This window comes from Rattus norvegicus, chromosome 5 (assembly GCF_036323735.1).
Source record: "Rattus norvegicus strain BN/NHsdMcwi chromosome 5, GRCr8, whole genome shotgun sequence".
Lineage (NCBI taxonomy): Eukaryota > Metazoa > Chordata > Mammalia > Rodentia > Muridae > Rattus > Rattus norvegicus.
The window spans coordinates 124,357,510-124,370,893 of record NC_086023.1 but is presented as its reverse complement, the minus strand read 5'-3'; the positions used below and the strand labels follow the sequence as shown (position 1 = coordinate 124,370,893).

The 13,384-nt window shown below is 44.3% G+C and overlaps 2 protein-coding genes across 18 annotated transcripts in view; one reads left to right on the top strand and one right to left on the bottom strand.

The window, feature by feature from the left end:
- Positions 1 to 13,384, bottom strand: part of Dab1 (DAB adaptor protein 1) — a 1,121,076-nt gene that overhangs the window by 371,692 nt on the left and 736,000 nt on the right. For 5 of the 17 annotated variants that reach the window (XM_063287213.1, XM_063287214.1, XM_017593176.3 and 2 more), the window contains exon 1: positions 801 to 956. The exons of 8 other annotated variants lie outside the window; for them this stretch is intronic. The gene's annotated coding sequence lies outside the window, so the exon portion shown is untranslated. Of the gene's footprint in view, positions 1 to 800; positions 962 to 1,048; positions 1,391 to 13,384 lie in introns of those variants that run through there. 4 more of the 17 variants (XM_017593178.3, XM_063287216.1, NM_001411819.1 and 1 more) reach the window with 3 other exon arrangements.
- On the top strand, positions 626 to 1,315 carry Prpmp5l1 (proline-rich protein MP5 like 1). The gene has a single exon (XM_008763963.1). It carries the CDS (start codon positions 626 to 628, stop codon positions 1,313 to 1,315), a length of 690 nt encoding a protein of 229 aa, XP_008762185.1.

Genomic DNA, 13,384 nt, shown 5'->3' with positions numbered 1-13,384 from the left:
GGCTTGGACTGAATCGTAGAGCTCCTTTACGAAACTAGCCACGAAGAATCAAAGTTTCCCCAGCATGAAAATCCTTGTCTTGCGATCGAGAGAGTGGGGTACGGAGTTGTGGGAGAAGAGGGCCGGATGCGAGGGGAGTGGCTGGTGACCAAGGGCCTGAGGACTGAGTAGTGGAGAGAGCGCGACAGGGAACACCGAGACGCAGGACCCTTAGAAAGGTTTTGGTCCAGCGCCGGTGTCCCCGGAAAGGGTTGGTTTCATTGGGAAGAGTCCGGTTGATGGAGAGGTCGAGGCAGAGCCAAAGCGTTGCCGGGATGTAGGGAAGTGAGAACTCGGGTTGCGCGGAGTGGGTAAGAGGTCCGACCCGCGAGTACCACTAGCAAGGCAGGGAGGAGGCTTAGGGAGAACTCGGCAAGTCCTAGAGTGGGAGAAGACAGACTCGGGTGGCTAGAGTCGGAGGAGGATGCAGGGGGTCTGGCGACAGGGTCTCCGGTAGGCAAGCCTAAGGAGAGGATCGCGAGTGTTCAGAAGTAGGGCGAAGGAAGTGGGGACCAGCCGGAAAGGAGACGCAGGGTAGCTTCCCAAGCAAGTGGTGGGAGATGATAGAAAACTGCGGCACTCGCTAATGCACCGCACCTCGCGCCAAACTCCCGAGAGACGCGCCCCGAATGCCATCCTCAGTACCCGGGCTCGCGGGCCCCAGTCGAGCTACCCGGGCTCGCGGAAGCCGGGTGTCTCCGCGAGCCACCTGCGCTCGCTCAACTCCGGGTCTCCCGCGTGCCCCCCGCCGCGCCTCTCACCTCGGCTCCCCCGGAGCATCCTCCTCCGCTGCCGCAGCCGCCCCGGACAAGGCTCTCCATGCCCTGCGGGCGGCCGCACTCAGACGCGCTCTCCAGCCCCGGGAAGCCCGGGTGAGCGCCTAGCTGGGTCCATCCTCCCCGGGAAGCGACGGGCGCGCGTCAGAGCAGGGGGAGGAGACCGGCCCCCGTGCGGTGCTCAGACCCGCCTCCTCCAGCGGCCCCCGCCCCGCGTTAGCCCCGCCACTCACCTGCCACTGAGCGTCCCAAGCCCTTCCTCGCCGGCTCCCTCTCCCGCCCGGGCTCTCTGTTCGCCGCCAGAACGCGTTCCGAGCGACAGCTCAGTGGAGTCGCCGCGGCGCCGACGAAGGGGAAGAGCCAACGAGCGGGCGAGCGGGGGCGCCGCGGCTCGCGGTCGCGCTTCTCCAGTCCTCTCGCTCGCCCCCCATCCCGGGAGTAGAGACCGATTGGAGCCGAGAACCTGGGGTCCCCGCCCTGCCGTTCGTCGCAGGGGGTAGGGGGATTGCGCTGCGAGCGGGCCACGTTCCTAGGCAGCCGCTGCAGCCTCCTCCCGGACTCCGCGTTTCTCCAGTGCCTGCTTTTAGCCAAGCCTCTACGCACACAAGTAGACAGGGCACAGAGCCAAGCGGAGGCCGCGCGAGCTTCTTGCCCCGAGCCCCTTGGCAGAAGGGGGCGCTCTCTCCCAGCCGCCCAGGCCCGCTTCACCCCGCCTTTTATTGACCTTTCCCAGGCAAAGTTGGCCTTCACCTGTCACTTTTTCAGCACCTCTCTGTAGCCTCCTCTGCCCCTGAGGGCACGCAGGCCCCAGTTAACTTGTTTTCCCTACTCCATTCTTAGAATGCAGGGCAGTAGACCCTCTTGTAAATTAGAGAAGGGGTCCTACCTTACAAAGATCTCAGAAACACCGAGTGGCAAAAAATAATTGGATTAGTCGGAAATTCTTCCACCTTGAGATTGGATTCGGCTTTGTCAACGCCAGTGTGGCACGCACGTCTCCAGAGGCTTGAATGCTTGGTGGGAAGGGGGAGTGTGAAAATCACCTGCTGCCTGTCTCTGGGAGCTAGGAGAAGTTTAAAGTCTGCTCTTCTTTTGAGGGGCCACACACCTGCCTCCCAGCTGGGCAGTAATAAAGCTAATGCAGCAGCTTGTTTTGGGGTGGCCGGATTTTTTTTCTGGTAGCTTCTGTTATTCACCCATGAAAATTTAATGATGCATTTAGGGTTATTACCTCTAGAGTCAATGGGCTAAAAATATTTAGCCTAATGCACTGCTTGTGGAGTCAGTGGGTCTGTGGCTGGTTTGTACAAAATCATCTGGAGACCCTCCCTCCCTCCACAAAATTCACGATCCATTACACTTATCCCATAATAACAGCTCTGTACAAATGGAGGCCCTGCAAAACTTGGCTGTCAGGCACCTCTGAAAATATAGCAATTTACATAGAGACAAGAAAAAAAAATCCCGAGGTCATTGGCAGGATAGGATCTACCAAAAAGAGGATGATCGAAAGAAATTCTCCACAACTTGGCAGAGAGGTTCCATTCTTGATGGTTTCTGTCTACCTCTGGGGAGGCTGTCAGTCTTATGGTGGGATCAGGGAATCCCCACTGGATTTCTCTCCAACTTTTACAAAAGTTCTCAAAAGTGGGTAGAGTTGGGCACCAGGTCCTATACCTTGTGCGGAAGTTGAAATTGGCTGGGGAACAACTCAGCTGTGTTCAAGAAAACATTTCACTTCCGTTGTTTACAAAGAGAAGTCTCTGGGGTCTGAACTCAATACCGAGAAAAGAAAGAAATTTGAGACCTCCTGGAGGAAATAGGGGAGAGTATAGTTGAGTGCTGGTCATTTCTATGGGCTCGTGAATGCCACACTTTGGGCAAGTTGCATACGTCTGACTTGTTACAGACTCTACCAAAACAAAATTTAAAATTCCCTGATTTAAGGACAGCTTTGAAACGTCCATATACCTGCCTTTTAAGAGTACATGTCTGAAGTCCGACTTATAGCTGCCTCCTGCCTCCTGTCTTCACCAGACATTGGGGCTAGAGTCATCAGAGGGAACTGGGAAACTGAGTTTGCCAAGCCATACAATGTACAAGAATGTAAAACTCTATCTCTAGTCAGTGTTGGACAAAGTCCACAATGGAAACTGGGCAAATTCCCATGAAATCCAATGGGGGCAACAAGCCACAGCTGTTCCTATCTCGAGCCTGGAAGAAAGTGTGATGTATGGGCACAAGCTGCCCACTGTGGGCCTCAGGGCCTTCCGGTTAAACCGGACAAAATTTAAAAGGATATTTTGTCACTCTGCTAAATGTCAAGAAATAGCTCATCTGAAAGATAAGGTGTGTGGGGCTTCACCGCTGTTCTTTTGAAAATACCAATGTAATTTGTATTAAATATGGCATAAAGAAAAAAAATCAATAAATGTGCTTTCCTCATGTAATCTGAGAAGCAGCAAGATAATAAGAGTAGCCGCGGCTGTGTATATTACATAATCCATTACGAGTAGTTGAGGTGTTTCTCACACAACCTTTACAATATGGACTTGGAAATCTGTTGCACTTCTTCACCTCTGGCAGGCCATCTCTCTGTGCTTCCCCAGTGGCTGTGGAGAACGCTTGACTCACAAGGTTGTTATGAGCCCTAAATGAGATACCAGGCAGAAGCACAACCCAACAGACATTGGTTCTCTTCCCAGAACACATCCCAAATAGTTCGTTTTGATACACCAAACTTTGGCAGGGTTCATTCTGTCCAAGGCCTATGTTAAGAAATCTATCCATCGAACAGAGACAGAGCATAAGTGACACAAAGTGATTGACGTCATCTGCCTTCCTGTGATTGACAGGCACACGGGGTCAGTTAACACAACTGACCCCAGGACTAGAAACAAGACCTGTGGTCACCTGCCGTAAATTCAGTGACGGATAGCCACTCCTCCAAAGAAAAGAGCATAGCACAGTGACTTCCATAAATTGTGTACTCTTTAAATTCTGTTTATTCCTGGGATATTTCAAATACATGTCTGGTTTGACAGTGGGTTATGGGCTCTAAGTTTGGGAATCTTTTCTTACAGATTAATGTTGAAGAGTTGGCAAGTCGGCAGTGTATACATTTAAGGTGCACAATGTGATGTTTTGACATATGTTCACATTGTGGAATGATCAGCGCTATCAAGATAATTAACATATTTATTACCTCACAGGGTTGATTTTTTTTATATGTGCGGTAAGCTCACTTCAGATCTAACTCCTAGCAAATGTTAAGTGCATAGTACATTATTATTAATAGTACCTACCTACCTCACCCCGTGGTACACAGACCTCCAGAACTTATAACAAGGGTTAACACCCTTGACAAGAATCTTGTTTGTTTGTTTGTTTGATTTTTAACCCTGTAACTCCTGGACACTACCATTCTACTCTGATTTTGTGCCCTTGTCTTGTGTAGATTCCATATATATATATATATATACCATGTCTTTCTGTGCCTGGCTTATTTTGTAGTATAGTGCACTTGAGCCTCATTTTGTCACAAATGGCAGGATTTACTTCTTTTTAAAGCTTAATAATATACCATCGTAGAAGCACACACATCTTTTCTTAATCCATGGTCAACACTGATTTGCATTCCATTGATTTTATTATGAATATGCTGAAATGAACAAGGATATTCAGACATTTCCTTGAGACAATCAGTTCATTTCTTAGATATATGTACCTGGAGAGGAGCTCTGCTTTTGTTTTTAGAGAATCTCTATACCAAAACAGGTGTATTTGTATAATCTAGCTTTTTTATATTAGTCATTGCAGCAGGTATGCGGTTCTACCTCCTTGTGTGCTTGATTTAAGTCTGGGAACTTATTTAATACCTGTTGCTAGCCATGTCTGCTTGTGGGGGAAAAATGTCTGTGGCCAAGCTGGTGGCGCCTTGCAGGCAAGTTCTCTGAGTTCTTTTTATGTCTTGGGCACTAACTGCTTATCAAAAACAACACCTGAAGATTTCTCCTGCTCTCAAAGCTCCCTTTCCAGGGCACTGGTGTTTCCCCAGGAGCTGGAAAGTCTTTTGGATCTGAAGCAGCCCACTTTCTTAAAGCCTTTCATTGTCTGACTCTTTGGTGTCCATTTTTTTTTTAGTGTTTGTATTTTCAAAAATCATTGACGAGATCAAATATCAAAAATGTTAGCCATAGGTTTTGGCCTCAAATTCTTGTGATTCAGGTCTTATATTTAAGCTCTAATCCAGTTTGAATTCATTTTACATAAAGTATAAGAAAAGATTGATTTGATCTTTCTGCAAGGGAATGGTTTTCCCAGCACTGTTTGCTGTATTATCCTTTCCCCTGTGTATTCTTAGTATGTGTTCCTGTGTTTCTAGGCTAGTTCTCTTTTGTTCTGCTGGTCTAATCTATCTGTTTTGATGAAAGTACCATATGGTTCTGATCACCATATCTCTGTAATACACTTTAAAATCAGATATGGTTGGTCCCAGTGTTTGTTTATCTGGGCCTTTAGTGATTCCATATGAATTAGGATTTTTTTTTAATTAAAGAAGTGCTACTTTGGGGCAGTAGCTGTGATTATACAAATATAAATATACATATAAAGTTCTCAGACGCATATGGTTTAAATCGTGACCAGTAGAAACACCTACCAAGCTTGTCAGAGTCACCGTACACTTGAAAGATCCTACTATAGAATGAGTAAGATTTCAAAGGTTAATACAGGGGTGCATTAAGCTTCCAGCCTTTTATGTAAGTTCTTGTCATGCTCAAAATCTCTATTTGAGAAGAAAAAAAAAGTCTTACTCCTTTGTTTAAGAAATAAAATAAAAGCAACAGAATCAATCCTTAGTATACCAGGCTGGAATGGTAGATCTCAGCAGAGAGAGCAGAGGAACTCTTTCCCTCCAAACACACTCAAATGGCACAGAGATTACCGTTGTGATGACACTGAGTACAAGAGGTTAAAAGAGCATCAACATCTACATTGAACCCTGGTGTGTGTGTGTGTGTGTGTGTGTGTGTGTGTGTGTGTGTGTGTGTGTGTTTGAAACACAATTAGGTATCAGGTGAATGAAAGGAAAATGCTTTTCCAACCAGAGTTTCAAGTTAGAGAAATGAGAGTTCTCTGAGAGACCACCCATGATCGGCCTTTGAGAGGCAAGCATAAAAACATATAGGGGTCTGTTTGCTATGTTCCAGTTAGCATAGAGATAAAGGATCTGCTTTTTTTTTTTTATTAACTTGAGTATTTCTTATATACATTTCGAGTGTTATTCCCTTTCCCGGTTTCCGGGCAAACATCCCCCTCCCCACTCCCCTTCCTTATGGGTGTTCCCCTCCCAACCCTCCCCCCATTGCCGCCCTCCCCCCATAGACTAGTTCACTGGAGGTTCAGTCTTAGCAGGACCCAGGGCTTCCCCTTCCACTGGTGCTCTTACTAGGATATTCATTGCTACCTATGGGGTCAGAGTCCAGGGTCAGTCCATGTATAGTCTTTAGGTAGTGGCTTAGTCCCTGGAAGCTCTGGTTGCTTGGCATTGTTGTACTTTTGGGGTCTCGAGCCCCTTCAAGCTCTTCCAGTTCTTTCTCTGATTCCTTCAATAGGGGACCTATTCTCAGTTCAGTGGTTTGCTGCTGGCATTCGCCTCTATATTTGCTGTATTCTGGCTGTGTCTCTCAGGAGCGATCTACATCCGGCTCCTGTCGGTCTGCACTTCTTTGCTTCATCCATCTTGTCTAATTGGGTGGCTGTATATGTATGGGCCACATGTGGGGCAGGCTCTGAATGGGTGTTCCTTCAGTCTCTGTTTTAATCTTTGCCTCTCCCTTCCCTGCCAAGGGTATTCTTTTTCCTCATTTAAAGAAGGAGTGAAGCATTCACATTTTGATCATCCGTCTTGAGTTTCCTTTGTTCTAGGGATCTAGGGTAATTCAAGCATTTGGGCTAATAGCCACTTATCAATGAGTGCATACCATGTATGTCTTTCTGTGATTGGGTTAGCTCACTCAGGATGATATTTTCCAGTTCCAACCATTTGCCTACGAATTTCATAAACTCGTTGTTTTTGATAGCTGAGTAATATTCCATTGTGTAGATGTACCACATTTTCTGTATCCATTCCTCTGTTGAAGGGCATCTGGGTTCTTTCCATTTTCTGGCTATTATAAATAAGGCTGCGATGAACATAGTGGAGCATGTGTCTCTTTTATATGTTGAGGCATCTTTTGGGTATATGCCCAAGAGAGGTATAGCTGGATCCTCAGGCAGTTCAATGTCCAATTTTCTGAGGAACCTCCAGACTGATTTCCAGAATGGTTTTACCAGTCTGCAATCCCACCAACAATGGAGGAGTGTTCCTCTTTCTCCACATCCTCGCCAGCATCTGCTGTCACCTGAGTTTTTGATCTTAGCCAATCGCACTGGTGTGAGGTGAAATCTCAGGGTTGTTTTGATTTGCATTTCCCTTATGACTAAAGATGTTGAACATTTCTTTAGGTGTTTCTCAGCCATTCGGCATTCCTCAGCTGTGAATTCTTTGTTTAGCTCTGAACCCCATTTTTCAATAGGGTTATTTGTTTCCCTGCGGTCTAACTTCTTGAGTTCTTTGTATATTTTGGATATAAGGCCTCTATCTGTTGTAGGATTGGTAAAGATCTTTTCCCAATCTGTTGGTTGCCGTTTTGTCCTAACCACCGTGTCCTTTGCCTTACAGAAGCTTTGCAGTTTTATGAGATCCCATTTGTCGATTCTTGATCTTAGAGCATAAGCCATTGGTGTTTTGTTCAGGAAATTTTTTCCAGTGCCCATGTGTTCCAGATGCTTCCCTAGTTTTTCTTCTATTAGTTTGAGTGTGTCTGGTTTGATGTGGAGGTCCTTGATCCACTTGGACTTAAGCTTTGTACAGGGTGATAAGCATGGATCGATCTGCATTCTTCTACATGTTGACCTCCAGTTGAACCAGCACCATTTGCTGAAAATGCTATCTTTTATCCATTGGATGGTTTTGGCTCCTTTGTCAAAAATCAAGTGACCATAGGTGTGTGGGTTCATTTCTGGGTCTTCAATTCTATTCCATTGGTCTATCTGTCTGTCTCTGTACCAATACCATGCAGTTTTTATCACTATTGCTCTGTAATACTGCTTGAGTTCAGGGATAGTGATTCCCCCTGAAGTCCTTTTATTGTTGAGGATAGCTTTAGCTATCCTGGGTTTTTTGTTATTCCAGATGAATTTGCAAATTGTTCTGTCTAACTCTTTGAAGAATTGGATTGGTATTTTGATGGGGATTGCATTGAATCTGTAGATTGCTTTTGGTAAAATGGCCATTTTTACTATATTAATCCTGCCAATCCATGAGCATGGGAGATCTTTCCATCTTCTGAGGTCTTCTTCAATTTCTTTCCTCAGTGTCTTGAAGTTCTTATTGTACAGATCTTTTACTTGCTTGGTTAAAGTCACACCGAGGTACTTTATATTATTTGGGTCTATTATGAAGGGTGTCGTTTCCCTAATTTCTTTCTCGGCTTGTTTCTCTTTTGTATAGAGGAAGGCAACTGATTTATTTGAGTTAATTTTATACCCAGCCACTTTGCTGAAGTTGTTTATCAGCTTTAGTAGTTCTCTGGTGGAACTTTTGGGATCACTTAAATATACTATCATGTCATCTGCAAATAGTGATATTTTGACCTCTTCTTTTCCGATCTGTATCCCTTTGATCTCCTTTTGTTGTCTGATTGCTCTGGCTAGAACTTCAAGAACTATATTGAATAAGTAGGGAGAGAGTGGGCAGCCTTGTCTAGTCCCTGATTTTAGTGGGATTGCTTCAAGTTTCTCTCCATTTAGTTTAATGTTAGCAACTGGTTTGCTGTATATGGCTTTTACTATGTTTAGGTATGGGCCTTGAATTCCTATTCTTTCCAGGACTTTTATCATGAAGGGGTGTTGAATTTTGTCAAATGCTTTCTCAGCATCTAATGAAATGATCATGTGGTTCTGTTCTTTCAGTTTGTTTATATAATGGATCACGTTGATGGTTTTCCGTATATTAAACCATCCCTGCATGCCTGGGATGAAGCCTACTTGATCATGGTGGATGATTGTTTTGATGTGCTCTTGAATTCGGTTTGCCAGAATTTTATTGAGTATTTTTGCGTCGATATTCATAAGGGAAATTGGTCTGAAGTTCTCTTTCTTTGTTGTGTCTTTGTGTGGTTTAGGTATAAGAGTAATTGTGGCTTCATAGAAGGAATTCGGTAGGGCTCCATCTGTTTCAATTTTGTGGAATAGTTTGGATAATATTGGTATGAGGTCTTCTATGAAGGTTTGATAGAATTCTGCACTAAACCCGTCTGGACCTGGGCTCTTTTTGGTTGGGAGACCTTTAATGACGGCTTCTATTTCCTTAGGAGTTATGGGGTTGTTTAACTGGTTTATCTGTTCCTGATTTAACTTCGATAGCTGGTATCTGTCTAGGAAATTGTCCATTTCCTGAAGATTTTCAAATTTTGTTGAATATAGGTTTTTATAGTAAGATCTGATGATTTTTTGAATTTCCTCCGAATCTGTAGTTATATCTCCCTTTTCATTTCTGATTTTGTTAATTTGGACACACTCTCTGTGTCCTCTCGTTAGTCTGGCTAAGGGTTTATCTATCTTGTTGATTTTCTCAAAGAACCAACTTTTGGTTCTGTTGATTCTTTCTATGGTCCTTTTTGTTTCTACTTGGTTGATTTCAGCTCTGAGTTTGATTATTTCCTGCCTTCTACTCCTCCTGGGTGTATTTGCTTCTTTTTGTTCTAGAGCTTTTAGGTGTGCTGTCAAGCTGCTGACATATGCTCTTTCCTGTTTCTTTCTGCAGGCACTCAGCGCTATGAGTTTTCCTCTTAGCACAGCTTTCATTGTGTCCCATAAGTTTGAGTATGTTGTATCTTCATTTTCATTAAATTCTAAAAAGTTTTTAATTTCTTTCTTTATTTCTTCCTTGACCAGGTTATCATTGAGTAGAGCATTGTTCAATTTCCACGTATATGTGGGCATTCTTCCCAGTTTTAGGCCGTGGTGGTCCGATAGCACGCATGGGATTATTTCTATCTTTCTGTACCTGTTGAGGCCCGTTTTTTGACCAATTATATGGTCAATTTTGGAGAAAGTACCATGAGGAGCTGAGAAGAAGGTATATCCTTTTGCTTTAGGATAGAATGTTCTATAAATATCCGTTAAGCCCATTTGGCTCATGACTTCTCTTAGTCTGTCTACATCACTGTTTAATTTCTGTTTCCATGATCTGTCCATTGATGAGAGTGGGGTGTTGAAATCTCCCACTATTATTGTGTGAGGTGCAATGTGTGTTTTGAGCTTTAGTAAGGTTTCTTTTACGTATGTAGGTGCCCTTTTATTTGGGGCATAGATATTTAGGATTGAGAGTTCATCTTGGTTGATTTTTCCTTTGATGAATATGAAGTGTCCTTCCTTATCTTTTTTGATGACTTTTAGTTGGAAATTGATTTTATTTGATATTAGAATGGCTACTCCAGCTTGCTTCTTCTGACCATTTGCTTGGAAAGTTGTTTTCCAGCCTTTCACTCTGAGGTAGTGTCTGTCTTTGTCTCTGAGGTGTGTTTCCTGTAGGCAGCAGAATGCAGGGTCCTCGTTGCGTATCCAGTTTGTTAATCTATGTCTTTTTATTGGGGAGTTGAGGCCATTGATATTGAGAGATATTAAGGAATAGTGATTATTGCTTCCCGTTATATTCATATTTGGATGTGAGGTTATGTTTGTGTGCTTTCATTCTCTTTGTTTTGTTGCCAAGACGATTAGTTTCTTGCTTCTTCTAGGGTATAGCTTGCCTCCTTATGTTGGGCTTTACCATTTATTATCCTTTGTAGTGCTGGATTTGTAGAAAGATATTGTGTAAATTTGGTTTTGTCATGGAATATCTTGGTTTCTCCATCTATGTTAATTGAGAGTTTTGCTGGATACAGTAACCTGGGCTGGCATTTGTGTTCTCTTCGTGTCTGTATGACATCAGTCCAGGATCTTCTGGCCTTCATAGTTTCTGGCGAGAAGTCTGGTGTGATTCTGATAGGTCTCCCTTTATATGTTACTTGACCTTTTTCCCTTACTGCTTTTAATATTCTTTCTTTATTTTGTGCGTTTGGTGTTTTGACAATTATGTGACGGGAGGTGTTTCTTTTCTGGTCCAATCTATTTGGAGTTCTGTAGGCTTCTTGTATGTCTATGGGTATCTCTTTTTTTTAGGTTAGGGAAGTTTTCTTCTATGATTTTGTTGAAGATATTTACTGGTCCTTTGAGCTGGGAGTCTTCACTCTCTTCTATACCTATTATCCTTAGGTTTGATCTTCTCATTGAGTCCTGGATTTCCTGTATGTTTTGGACCAGTAGCTTTTTCCACTTTACATTATCTTTGACAGTTGAGTCAATGATTTCTATGGAATCTTCTGCTCCTGAGATTCTCTCTTCTATCTCTTGTATTCTGTTGGTGAAGCTTGTATCTACAGCTCCTTGTCTCTTCTTTTGGTTTTCTATATCCAGGGTTGTTTCCATGTGTTCTTTCTTGATTGCTTCTATTTCCATTTTTAATTCCTTCAACTGTTTGATTGTGTTTTCCTGGAATTCTTTCAGGGATTTTTGCGATTCCTCTCTATAGGCTTTTACTTGTTTATTAATGTTTTCCTGTGCTTCCCTAAGTGTGTTCATGTCTTTCTTGAAGTCCTCCAGCATCATGATCAAATATGATTTTGAAACTAGATCTTGCTTTTCTGGTGTGTTTGGATATTCCATGTTTGTTTTGGTGGGAGAATTGGGCTCCGATGATGGCATGTAGTCTTGGTTTCTGTTGCTTGGGTTCCTGCGCTTGCCTCTCGCCATCAGATTATCTCTAGTGTTACTTTGTTCTGCTATTTCTGACAGTGGCTAGACTGTCCTATAAGCCTGTGTGTCAGGAGTGCTGTAGACCTGTTTTCCTCTCTTTCAGTCAGTTATGGGGACAGAGTGTTCTGCTTTCGGGCGTGTAGTTTTTCCTCTCTACAGGTCTTCAGCTGTTCCTGTGGGCCTGTGTCTTGAGTTCACCAGGCAGCTTTCTTGCAGCAGAAAATTTGGTCTTACCTGTGGTCCCGAGGCTCAGGTTTGCTCGTGGGGTGCTGCCCAGGGGCTCTCTGCAGCGGCAGCAACCAGGAAGACCTGTGCCGCCCCTTCCGGGAGCTTCAGTGCACCAGGGTTCCAGATGGTCCTTGGCTTTTTCCTCTGGCGTCCGAGATGTGTGTGCAGGGAGCAGTCTCTTCTGGTTTCCCAGGCTTGTCTGCCTCTCTGAAGGTTTAGCTCTCCCTCCCACGGGATTTGGGTGCAGAGAACTGTTTATCCGGTCTGTTTCCTTCAGGGTCCGGCGGTGTCTCTGGCAGGGGTCCTGCCGCTCCCCCACGGGAGCCCAGAGGCCTTATACAGTTTCCTCTTGGGCCAGGGATGTGGGCAGGGGTGAGCAGTGTTGGTGGTCTCTTCCGCTCTGCAGCCTCAGGAGTGCCCACCTGACCAGGCGGTTGGGTCTCTCTCTCACCGGGTCTCAGGATCTGCTTTTTTAAAGGCAACTAATGTTTAACCTCACCTCACCCCCTCCTTTTTTTTGTTTTTTTTGTTTTTTTTTTTTTTACATTTCTTCTTCTTTAAAAAAAAAAAACTTTCCTGAAACACAAGTAAAGTATCCTATTGCTACTTCTCTTCTGTGGTCAAAAGGGCAATAAAAATATATTTCTCTGGGGCTGCATGAAACAGAGAATGTCCTCTTTATCCTATCCCGGCCATGCAATTCCAGGGAAAGGTGGCATGGTGGAGGTACCAAGCTTGACTCTGCTCTCCCCTATCTGTAAATATCGCCCCCCACCCCTATTCCCCAAGAGAACCTAGGGAACTCAATGTGGGCACAGCAGTTCTCCCACCAGTCTGCTTTGTGTAGCTAAATGCACAATAGAAACAAAGGAGAAAGTCTAAGAAACAATATGGTTGTTAGAGGGCTCCTAGGCGCCAAGACACCCCCATCTTTTTCACTCATAAAGTAGTACTTAAGGTGATGCTAGTGTATGGAGAAAAAGAAAAGGCGTAGATGAAGAGAGTGGAGGTGATTTTAGCGTCAGAAGCACGGGAGACTCTCCAGCTCAGCCGCCATCTCTCAAGGATACACTGTGCTTCTGTGCTTCAGGTGCCGCATGTTCATGTTGTTTGCTATTGGTGGGGGCTTGGGGAATAGAAGTGTGGTATACGGGAGCCCGCACTCTTTCTTCTTATTAAAGAAGACTTCCATTTGATTTCATTGCTTTACTTTTCCCCTACCCTATCTTGTGGTTATTGTTATTGTTGTTCTGATGAAGAAGCCCAGGAACAGGCAGGTAATGCAAAGAAACATATCTTTTGGTCACGTCAAATTGGAGATGTACTGTGTACCGAGGGTAACATGACTGGAGAAGAAGCTCTCTTCTTGCTCAAAACTGGAAGGAATTAAGCCCAAGTATAACAGTGGAGAAAAAAGTTCATAGTATAAACCAAAAGAA

Bases quoted from the DNA above. Each gene is read 5' to 3' on its own strand.
- Prpmp5l1 (XM_008763963.1), top strand. From the start codon at position 626: ATGCACCGCACCTCGCGCCAAACTCCCGAGAGACGCGCCCCGAATGCC.